The sequence below is a fragment of the Vigna radiata genome, chromosome 2 (assembly GCF_000741045.1).
Source record: "Vigna radiata var. radiata cultivar VC1973A chromosome 2, Vradiata_ver6, whole genome shotgun sequence".
Classification (NCBI taxonomy): Eukaryota; Viridiplantae; Streptophyta; class Magnoliopsida; order Fabales; family Fabaceae; genus Vigna; species Vigna radiata.
The window spans coordinates 9,280,841-9,292,339 of NC_028352.1; the positions used below are offsets into that span (position 1 = coordinate 9,280,841).

General features: G+C 34.7%; 2 protein-coding genes across 2 annotated transcripts; both read right to left on the reverse strand.

The window, feature by feature from the left end:
• Positions 1 to 4,123: 4,123 nt before the first annotated feature.
• LOC106755749 lies at positions 4,124 to 6,339 on the reverse strand. Its single transcript, XM_014637960.2, has 3 exons — positions 6,333 to 6,339; positions 5,396 to 5,427; positions 4,124 to 5,133 (listed from the first exon to the last, which is right to left on the reverse strand). Exons 1-3 carry the CDS (start codon positions 6,337 to 6,339, stop codon positions 4,465 to 4,467), a joined length of 708 nt encoding a protein of 235 aa, XP_014493446.2. The 3' UTR covers positions 4,124 to 4,464.
• On the reverse strand, positions 6,339 to 8,899 carry LOC106755236 (uncharacterized protein At2g27730, mitochondrial). The gene is made up of 4 exons (XM_014637349.2): positions 8,747 to 8,899; positions 8,208 to 8,340; positions 7,489 to 7,527; positions 6,339 to 6,721 (listed from the first exon to the last, which is right to left on the reverse strand). The coding sequence occupies exons 2-4, from the start codon at positions 8,313 to 8,315 to the stop codon at positions 6,521 to 6,523; spliced, it is 348 nt and encodes a 115-aa protein (XP_014492835.1). The 5' UTR covers positions 8,316 to 8,340; positions 8,747 to 8,899; the 3' UTR covers positions 6,339 to 6,520.
• Between the last annotated feature and the right edge of the window lie 2,600 nt (positions 8,900 to 11,499).

Here is an 11,499-nt window from a genome sequence, read left to right on the forward strand (position 1 = left end):
AATAAATTGAGTCCGTAACTCGCAAATGGAACCTAAAGACAATAATTTGTTCAAGAAAACTAGCACAAAGTAACCAAAAGGGAAGACGAAACAAAATTAAAGGTAAAGATTATGTCTGAAAGGAGTAGTTTGGAGACATTTGTGATTAAATATAAATTTTTGGGTTAAATATGTTTTTCGTCCCTTAAGTATTACATAATTTTGGATTTAGTCCTTACTCGAAACTTTGATGACTTTTAGTTCTTATAGTTTCAAAACTATTACTATTAATCTTTAAAATGGACGACCTTTTTCTTTGACGTGGCAAACGACAAACCCACGTTTTGATGCACCTCCCGTGCCACGTTTAGTGCTTCTTTCTGTCTTCATCAATGGACCAGTTTCTCTTCAAACTAGAGAAGGCCAACGCCATTCAAACACAAAACCTCTTCGTTGCCATTTTCAAAACCCTTCCCATTCTCGGTTCTTGAAGTCCTCTCGGGTTGGCCGCTTAAAAGTCCTAGCCCGTTCGGTTCCGACCGTTCTGTCATGTTCGGCTCGGGCAATCCTTTCCCGTTCGTTTCTAGCAATTCTCTATGGTTTGATGCTGGGACGTATTCTTTCGCAGTTCCTGATTGCTTATTGGCCACCCCGTTTCAAAAATTGTGCCCCCTTTTCGTTCTCCAAATCGCACCACCACTGCCTCCTTCAAGCCTTCCCAAGAACGATTCTTAGTTTTCTCCTTCCAGGCTTTGAACCAGTAGCCAGCGCTCCCCTCCATACTAAATGTTGCTAGATGCACCCTTTCCTCCTTTGTCACACCTTGCAACTCGAAGAACTTCTCTACATACGAGACCCACCCAAATGGATCAAACCCTTCGAAAGTGGGAAGTTCTACCCTTTTCTTGCCGCTGCGTTGCACTGTGTGGCATTCTTCCCCTCTCTCCCCTTCTTCTTCCTCTCGCCGGTCGCAAGGTTTGTTGTCTTGGTTGTGGCCTCGACCACCCAACATCCTTATGATTTCTTGCAAATCTTGGCTGATTTCAGCATAATTTTGGCGTATTGCTGCATGATCTGATCGCACTGCTCCTATCTGCGCCTTCGTTCTATCAACCGCAATTTGCCCCACACAATTCCAGCAACGTCGCGATACGGCAATTTCTTGAAACGACAGGTTCTTGATAACTTCTTGATCAGGTTCTTGATTCGACACCCCCTATTTTGAAACGACAGTCCTCCTGTTTTCGACAGTCTTTTGATCTGACACTTCTCCTCTTTCCGACGACCTCTCAATCTGACACACCCCACTTTGAATCCGACAGTTTCTTGATCACTTTACTCCCACTGCGGAATGGCAGCTTCTCGATCCTTCACCCCATTGCAAAACGATAGGTCAGACCAATTTGTTAGGTTCCTGGATTTGGAAACTAACTATGAGTCTACTCACAGATAGCAACTTTCTTCAGCGCTGCACCTCATCTGGTGGTGGTGGGCACAAGTTATGTTATTTTAATTTAATTCTGAGTATATACAATTTGAATGATATTATGAGTTATAAAATACACATTCGATAATGTATCTTTTGAATATAATTTTTCACAGCATATATTTGAATATGAAAATATTTTTTGAATTATCCTAATTTATTTAAAAAAGAGATGTGGGATTAATTTTTTAAATGGTTTAACCAGTTAACATAGGAAAAAATTTCACCTACATAGAACATCACATACACTAACGAATACCATAAGCAACAATATCGTTCATAGTAAATGCATCCTCAAAAGAAAAGATTTTTTTTTCCTCTCAGATTGCAAAACCATTACATTGACAGTGAATTATGTAGACAAGATAAACGTCTCAATCAAATAAAATAAAAATAAATAAATAAATAAAAGACTATAAATATAACAAAATAATTTATGGAGATGTCATAACATATTAAACCATCTATTAAGGATGGTATGTTGAGAAGAGAGGTTGAGATGATGAAACCGAATAAGACTATGTTGAGAAGCCGACAGATTTTTGCATTAATTTAGCTGTAACTGAATGTTGCTTTCACATGGCTTAGCGCTTCTCCCTAGCTTAGTGTTTTACAAGTGTTTGATGTTGGCTCTTAGAGACCCTAGCTTTCTCTTTTATGGGCCCATGACCGTTGTTTGGTTTATCATGTTCTACATGCCTCTATATATCTTCTATCTTTTACGTTGAAATGTAATGCAAAAACCCTTTTTCTTCCTTTTTTTTTTTTAATAATATCTCTCTTCAACAGCATTCATGAACCATATGTTTCTTTATCTGTTTACATTTTTCAATGTTGAATGCATATCATATGTGCATAAGTTAGACTATGGGGTCTAAAATGGTATTAGAGTTTTTTTAAGGGTTCTCTCGTTAGTCCTATGCAGATTTTCTTATTTTCTGCACCCAAATGAGAATCCAGCTATATCTCTTGTTACTCCTGTGTTATAGGTGCATCCAACTATCACTCCTGAAGTTGGTCAATGCTAACTGTCCTAAGTGCCAAAAATAAGGAGGAATTTGTCCTTGGAACTACTCTCCTCCACTCTCACTTATGCATCTAAGAACCTTCGTGATCTCACATATTTCCCAGGTTTCGAAATGGCTCGAAATCACAATGGTCTCATTTGAGTCAACGAAAATATATCCTAGATCTCCTTCATGAGACAGGGATGTTAGACTGCTCCCCTGCTCCCACAACCATGGCTCACTTCTCTCGTATTCAACATGTTGGTCAACCTCTTGATGATGATGCCGCTTCTTCCTATCGCAGACTAATAGGTCGTCTCAACTTTGTTTGCAAAACATTTATGGTACCAACCAAAAGCTCCACGAATTTATTACTAGCAGCCACCACTACATAAATCCAGTACTTTTTTTTTTTATCGGAAATGTTAGTTGTTAGTAGTTGTTAGCATCAATCTGGTACTTATCAGTTGAAACCTTGTCAGCTGATGTTCCTGCATGTATTGAGCCACTTGTTTTGGTATTCCATATGCCTGCATCTTGCTCTGTTTCTGATCGAGGATCCTAAAGTTCAGTATATAGTTACCATTTGGTTCAAAGCCTCTATTAATAGACAAACAAATGCATACACATATTAGCGAGGACAATTTTTGGCAGACAATTTACATAGATAGAAAGTCATCCACATAGGAATAATTATGCCAATTAACCCATTGTTTGAGTTCCCGTTTCACCCATCAACAATTGTCAAAAAAAAGCATGTTGTTCCTTTCTCCTTACGGGTCCTTATCTAGAATTACATTTCATTGACTCATACAATACATGATGGACCATTTTCTGGCACTGGCAAATAGTAATCAAGTTACATAACAATGGTAGTATTTTATCAGACTGTACATAGGTTCAGTAATAGACTAATTAACTCAATAACTTGATGAATGTATTTCTTTATGGTTGTTTAATGAGTAGCCAAGTATATCCATATCAATGAATGTACAGTACACCCTTCATACTACGATTTTATAATTTACGCTGAATATATTATCATACGCAAGATTGAAATTTCCAAATAAAGAGATAGTGTATTTTTCTTTTTATAATGTGTTCTCCCTCTGCTTGCAGGTTTTGAAACTAGGTGATTGTGGTTGGAAAGGCGACTCCTAACAGCGAACCACATGGTCCAACCAGCTTTTCTAACAGTGGTCTATATCCCATTACAAGTTTCCTCCCGGGTTAAATTTATTTATTGTTTATCCATAGTAGCTTATTGTACTTCAAAAGTAACATTAGTATCTTTAGATGAATTCCTCCATAAGTCCTTGTTTGCAAGAGAGAAAAATAAGAAAAAAATAAATTAACTTACACATAAGTTAAAAATAAAAATTTAGAAAAGTTATATAAAAGAACCTCTACAAAAGTTAGATCATTGAACAGACCCGATCAGAAAATAAATGCAGAGCAATGCTTTGATGACTCATGGATTAAGTACTTTCAACTTTCAAGTACTTCATTACATATTGTACTGAAATCATGAGAATAAGAGAGTAAAATTCAAGGGCATACCTCGAGCGCAAGCTTCTCTTGCCATCATCAGTAACAATCGTCTACTGAGATTTGATAGAGAGCAAGCATCTCTATCTACAGTAATTGAGTGTACCATCACAACATATGGATGTATTATATTAATCAAAGCCACAACGAAATCATTCAAGACAATAAAATTTCCAGTGAACATAGGATAAGGATGCTGTAATATCATAACTGAGCATCACATTTCTTGATAACAATGCCTACTATAAGCAACTTTCCACAATCATTGGTTTCAAAATAGATTATAAGCTTGCTTTAGAAGCATAGAAAATAATGCGTCCGCAGAAAATGAGAAAGGGAATAATTGGTTGAATCTCAAAGGCATAAACAAAACCTAAACTGAAAAATCTAATTGAATTGCAGAATACAACAATTACAGTTACAGAGTTTACACTCCTCACAGGCTTACGCTGCAGCGGTGGTGAAGACTTCAAGTTCGGAGGTGTTCTCCTGATCAATGACGTCGAGAAAGACGGGATCAACGGTGACGTGGCTGTCGACGTGGACCTTGAAGTTGTGGTCCCACCACATGACCCTGGCTATGCCAGCGATGTCGACACTAGCATCGAGGACCATCTCGCGACGCGCGACGTCTTGGAGGAAACGCTTGGCGTGGTGCGCGAGCTGGAGCCCATGGAGACGGGCGGGAAGCCGGAGGAGCTGGCAGGAGCGGGGTGGCTGGGAGCCAGCTTGGACCTGAGCCGAGCCGAGGAGGGAACCCTCGTAGAAGATGGACATGGAGGTGGAGGAGTAGTCGATAGGAGCAATGTTGGGGTTGGTGACGTGGACGGTGAGAAGAACCTCTGCGTCCAGGAGAGGTAGATTCAGTTTGAGGGAAGTCATGTTTATGGATATGAGGTGGAAAGTTGGGTCCTTCGGTTTGGCGGAGATTAGGGCGGTGGCTGCCACTGCCGACGCTGCTCCGATTATCGCCGAACTCCAGCTCCATTTTACCTTCTTGCCCATCGCAATTTGCGTGCGATTTTCTCTAGTGGGCTTGGTGTGAGTGTCAGTGATGGATGAGGATAAAGTGAAAATTAGGGAGATATCAATCTGTATAAATTTTATACATTTCTTTTAAGTAGATTTGTATACATTTTGAGAAGTATAAAACGTTACTAATTTTTTTCATGTACAAAACGTGTTTCTTTAAACTTATAGTTTTTATTTCAATTATACAACACCTTATATTCTAAATTTGTTAAGTTTTATATTAATTACCTTAGATAGTATATCAATAATAATAAGCTCCAGTTAATTGCTTTTAGAGGAGTCTTATCTCTTAAAATTTAAGTCTTAAGCTTGCAAGTTATGTGATGATGGATATGATCCTCACCTGGTGTAAGATATAAATCTTGTCAATCGGACCTAAAAAAAATATAGTAATGAATGAAAATCTATATTTAGAATAAGATTTATCACTTAAGATTAATTAAGAATAGAGTAATATGCATACTAACAAATAAATAAGAATATATATATATATATATATATATATATATATATATATATACCATATAATTGTAAAAATATTTCATTACAGTTAAAGAATAAACATGTAATTAAAAAAATAAGTAAACCCAAGATAAATAACTAAGGATATAAATCTTAATTTTAGTATAAAAATTATAAGTCTATGAGCATCTATATAAGGAGTTGATCGTCAAAACCTAAAAGAAGACAACAAACGTTAAGTATTCTAAGAGAAGAGATCAACATCTCTCTTTACTAGACCAATTATAATTTTCTATCTATCGATTAATGCTTTCAATTTGTGTATTTTCATGCCAAGGTGCTCAGGATCGAAGAATTAAGGAGACATGGAAAGAAACGACAATGAAAAAAAATACATATTTATTTTTCTCCAACATTAAATATAGAAAACAAAAATTATAATTATACAAATATCACATAAAACTATCAAATTACAATAACATAAAAATCAAATAATTATAAAAAAAGAACAATGATTAAACGTGTATTATATAAATAAATTATCAAAAAATTAGTATAATTTTTTTAATTATCTTATAAATTCAAAATGTTTTAGTTATTTAAAACTAGGAAATAAGTAAATACCCATCTCATCCTCAGTGAGTTAATATGGAATTTCTTTATCAAAATCGAAATGAATTTAACTATATCTAAGGTTCTTTTACTCTCCCCATAGCTATTCCAAATATCCTTCACTCTTTGACATTAAGTTCATACAATCCCCACTCCTTTTTCATCACCATCTCTCACCCGCTGCTAGTAAATGATGCTTAAACTACCAGTCATTATTGGAGAAAATTTGATGCTCGTCATGCTCAGTAGCATGATGTAAAACATAAAAAATTAAAGTAGTAATTCGTTATAACAATGCGATATAATAAAATAATCATAGTTAGTAGTGTGGTCATTTATTTTGTGCTACTTGCTGCAAACAATACCAAAATGAGAACATGAACATCTGAAATGTTCAATCCTGCACTTCTGGCTTCTTTGCAGTGCCCTTAAGGTACCACCCCAGAGCCCCAAGAATTGTTATGGTGCCAGCTACAACTGCATAGTTCCGGTGCTTGTCAGTTGAAACTCTTTCAGCTGATGCTCCAGTGTGTCCTGAGCCACTTGGTTTGGCATCAATTACTGAACCCCCTGAGCTTGCTTCTGGTTGAGGACCCTAAATTAGAGGATAGAGTTACCATTGACTTCAAAGTAAGACTTCGGATAGACAAACAAATGCATAAGCAACTGGAGAAAAAATTCTTGAAAACGTTACAGAAACAGTCACAAACACAGAAAACTGACAGGATATAAAGTAATATCAACATTGTAGTTATTTGATCTTTAAGATAGAGCCATATGTGCAGGATAAAATATGCAATGGGTTTTTAATATAACTTAAAAAAAGGTATCTAACCCAAAAGTTAGCTGAAAATGAAAAGGGGTATAAATAATGTTCAAAGTATATCTTTATGGATGTTTAACGAGCAACCAAGGTTATCATAATCTGTGTATACAGAATAATCTTCATGAAGATGCAACAAATTATGTTGAACCTACAACAGACACTGAAATTTCCAAATAAAGGGGTTACAACTTTTCTTTCTTATAAGATGTGTTGTACACTCAATTACAAGTTTCCACAGCTTTATACACATAACAGCTTAGCATTTGAATTTAAAAGTAAAACAAAATACAGATCGGGCATATATGTTGATTGGCTCTAGTATTTCTTTTTTGGGGGTAGGTGTAATAGCCTTGAAATGTGTAAAAAAGTCACTCCCGTCTAATTCATCTATTTTCTACCAAATAAAATCAATAAGCATCCACATTCAGAAAATATACACAGGAAAATGATTGATCCAATAATTAAATACTCCCAAGAAGTTCATCAAATATTGCACATAAATCATAAAGACTAAGAGGGTATAATTTAAGACATACCTTGCGGGCAAGCTTCTCCAACTTATCTTGCTCAGCTTTCTGCAAAATGAAAAACAAATGAACACATGTATGCTAGTGTCAAGCACAAACCTCCACTGATGTAAGGAAACTATAGAAACCAGACGGAGAAACTTTCTCCACGGTAATAGATTGATATGGCAAAAGAGATGGATCTATACCATTATATTTTTAATAACATGACGAAGATGTTGAACAGTAATCTATTTTGTGGGCAACTACTAGACTATAATTGAATATTAGCCGAGCACAAAAATGAACAGGTAATTGTTTCCTTATGTTAGAAGTTAGAGCATGAAACAATACGAATGATCCTAACAACATACTGATAAGACTATCCAAATAATTCAATAGACTAGTAAAGGCCAAAGCAGTATCGTTTAAAACAAACAAAAAATTTCAATGCATTTTAGAAAATAATAACTCAAATGATGCATAAATTTGTCTGTACTAACATAAGTGAATATCATATTTTTTTAACATCAATGCATGCTAGAAGCAAATTTTCTACAAATTTTGGTTTCAACATGAATTCTAAGAATGTTTCATAAAAACTCATCACACATGCTCCTCAGCAACTTTTTCAAATACCAAAAACTTAAGCTGTTGAGTGAAAGCAGAGAAATAGTCTCAGATCACATACCCCTTCACACAAAAATCCCTCTAAGTCTTAACTAAGACAATGCACAGACCCACCCTACCTTAAAGTAAGCATTTTCTGCAGCCTTCTCCTCCTCGCTGAGTATTTTTCCAGAACCACTGCTAAACAACCTTCTAGATCCGTACCGTGCAGCCACACGCGCAGCCATTGCAATTAGTTATATTTCTTCTCCACTGCAAATAAAACAAAAAATCTTGAGGTCGACGTTGAATTAATTAAAAACAAAGGCACATTAAAATCAGAGTTCAATTCCACATATTCCTAACATTCCCAAAAATCTCAACAATTTCAGATTGTGCATATAGCAAGAAGAAAGCATAAAAGTGGTAAGCAAATCTTATGGGGTTTTCCAACAAATGACGCTATATTAAGACTAAAACTGAAAATCTCTCGTATTTTCGTGGATTGGTTAAATAAACAAGTGATGCGAAAACTTGACTCTAGCCAGCTTAAAACATTGTATATTTTCGGAAGTTCCTACACACCGATTCCCGAGAGATACAAAACCCGATCAAGCTTTACTGAAAAAAATTGCAAAGAAAACATTAAAATTGTAATAACAAAGATCGGAATAATTACCAGACTGGATTCAGGGTAGAGCGCAGAGATTAGGAAGCAGAAGCAATGTGAGTTATGCTAGTGTTGAAGCCCTTCCCTTGTGGTTGAGGGTTCATATACGGCACCGTTTGGAATTACTCTGTTCTGCCTTTGCATTCGCACCAAGTATTTGGATTCCTTCCTTAAGGTGATGCTTTTTTTATTATTATTATTTTAATTAAAATATATAATAATATTTTAACTTTTTTTTTATTTGAGCTATTTGATCATAAAATTCACTTCAGCAAATATTTGAGAAATATAATTTTCAATTTTAATATTTAAAAGAATTAAACACTTCTAATAAATTAAACAAATATTTGTTTCATTTTTATTTATTCTAATTAATTAATTGTATTCTTCTTTATATCTTCCAACTTTTATCATTTTACAATGTAATATTATTATCACTTTTTTTACACATCTAACATTCCTAATATAACAAATTAGATTGCAATAACTATTTATTTACAATAGTTTTATTACATTAAAAAATTATGCTTTTGAGTAAATTATCCAACCTTTTCATTACTCCTCATTGGTTTAATAGGTAAAAAGTCTATACAAATTAATGAGGTAATTTTAAAGGAAAAAAAAATGTTAATCTTGGATTGTTCCATTTTCAATCTATAACAAAATTATCACGATAATAATGAGTTGAAATATTCATTTGAACCAATTCACTTTAATGACTAGGGATCCAATTATTTTAAAAATAAGTATATTTATTTACTCTTGATCTTAATTTTTTGTTCTATTCTAGGTTAATTGTTGAGATTAATTAAATAATAATTGCACTTTTTTTTCAAAAAATCATTAATATATTTTTTTTAAGTTCCCTCTATTTCTTCTTCATTCCATATAAAAATATATTATCAAAATCTTCTTTAATCAGAAATGGACACCTAACACATTTTTTTTAAATCTTACTTTATTTTTATTAAATTATTAACTTCAGTAATATTTGTTTGTTTGTTTATTTAATATTTTAATAATCTAAATTTTATATGTTAACTGTAACATCTTAAAATATGTGTATAATTCATATCAAGTGGAATGCAACATATTATAATAATAGAAAGCAGTTAAGAGTGATAGCAGATGAGTGTATATGATATATAGTCATCCAAAATAAAATAAGATAGTAAAGCTCTACATATGGCATAGAGTCTTTCAAAAGAAGAAAAGAGTAAAGGAATTAAACTATACAAATAAAACTAACAACCTAGACTACTCAGCTGCAGTGTCAGGGACTTCAGCCGTATCAGCTACGTCTAAGACCTGCTCCAGAGGGGCCTCTGAAATATCTGCTCACATCCAATTTGGATGATCATTGCAAAAGAAAACAAGCACAAACAAGAACAAGCAGCAAACAAAGCAAGGGTAAGCTAGAATTCAATGAAAACAAGTCAATTACAATTAAACATAGTAAAAGAGACATACAATACAACAAGCAAGGAAGAACAGTTTATTTAATTTATAATTTGTTGTTTTATTAAGTAGTATTAGACTTAGACTCGTCCGGACCCGGAATGAATATCGAGCTATGGCGGGTCATGCACTTGTGGTGGCCTCTACTGCTTTGCAAAGCCATTGCCAATGGGTTTCACCCTACCACACACAAGGTTGGTCCGTTATCACTCACCTTGGCCATATAAAATGGAGACAACCAAGACTAGGACCCCCTACTACTCTTCACCACATGAACTAATCTTCTCTAAGTGAGATTGAATAGTCATTAGAGCTTTAAGGGCAACCCCCAAGACTGAGCTACCTATATTCATTCCAGAAACTTACTTAGATCTCATTCTTGGCCCATATAAAATGGAGACACCCAAGACTGAGCTTCCTATATTCATTCTCATAACTTAATTTGATCTCACCTAGAGATGTACTTAAATCACATTACATTCCACACTAACTTTACTTACTTTAATTCTTAATGTTATACATGAAGTTAGGAGATTAATTTGGTTTTGTTACATTATCAAGCATAGATTAATCCAATAATATTAATAGAAGTCATACAAGAGGAACCATAACAAATACATGAATCATCACACAAGGAAGAAGAGGAGACAAGAATTACATATTTTCAGAAAAACATCACTTATTAATACAAATATCTTTGTAATATTAAATTACCAATACTTAGGTGATTCAAATAGCTTGGAAACCCACACCATTGGCTCCGGAAGGGTCAAAAACCCCCAGAACGACCTAGAGAACGTCCAAAACGGACATCCGGAACCCCACAAACTATCAAAAACAGACATGACAGCAGAAAATGGCGCCCGAGCGCCCGTTAGGGGCGCCCGAGCGTGAATTCTGCAGATTTTATGCAGATTTTGCAGAACTCACACCCTCCAAATCTGTTTTAGGCCATTTGGTGAACTTTGAACACTCCTAACTCGATCTATAGGCTAAATATAACTTGTTTGAAGCTTTCCCCATGATCCTAACACAAATTTCTAGTTACTATGCAGAGATTTTGAATCAAAAACTCAACCTAATTCTCTTAGAGACTCAATTTGAATTATACTACTTAGAAACAGTTTTAGACTCTTTTGATGTTGCCTACAAGTCATAATTGGTCTGTCTAAGCTACCACAAAGGTTCAATTCAGGTCTAGACCCCTAACTTAAAATTTCACTACCCCACTTCCTAAATTTGATTTCCTAGAACACTTGAAATATTACTCTTTGCTTAAAACTTTGCCTAGTCTCTTTCTCACA

Excerpts from the sequence above, each read along its gene's own strand:
- LOC106755236 (XM_014637349.2), bottom strand. The coding sequence starts at position 8,315 with ATGGCTGCGCGTGTGGCTGCACGGTACGGATCTAGAAGGTTGTTTAGC. Across the intron at positions 7,528-8,207 it reads CAGAAAATGCTTACTTTAAG|AAAGCTGAGCAAGATAAGTT; the intron begins GTAGGGTGGGTC and ends TTCATTTTGCAG. Across the intron at positions 6,722-7,488 it reads TGGAGAAGCTTGCCCGCAAG|GGTCCTCAACCAGAAGCAAG; the intron begins GTATGTCTTAAA and ends CCTCTAATTTAG.
- LOC106755749 (XM_014637960.2), bottom strand. Across the intron at positions 5,134-5,395 it reads AGATTTATATCTTACACCAG|AAATGTATAAAATTTATACA; the intron begins GTGAGGATCATA and ends TCTACTTAAAAG.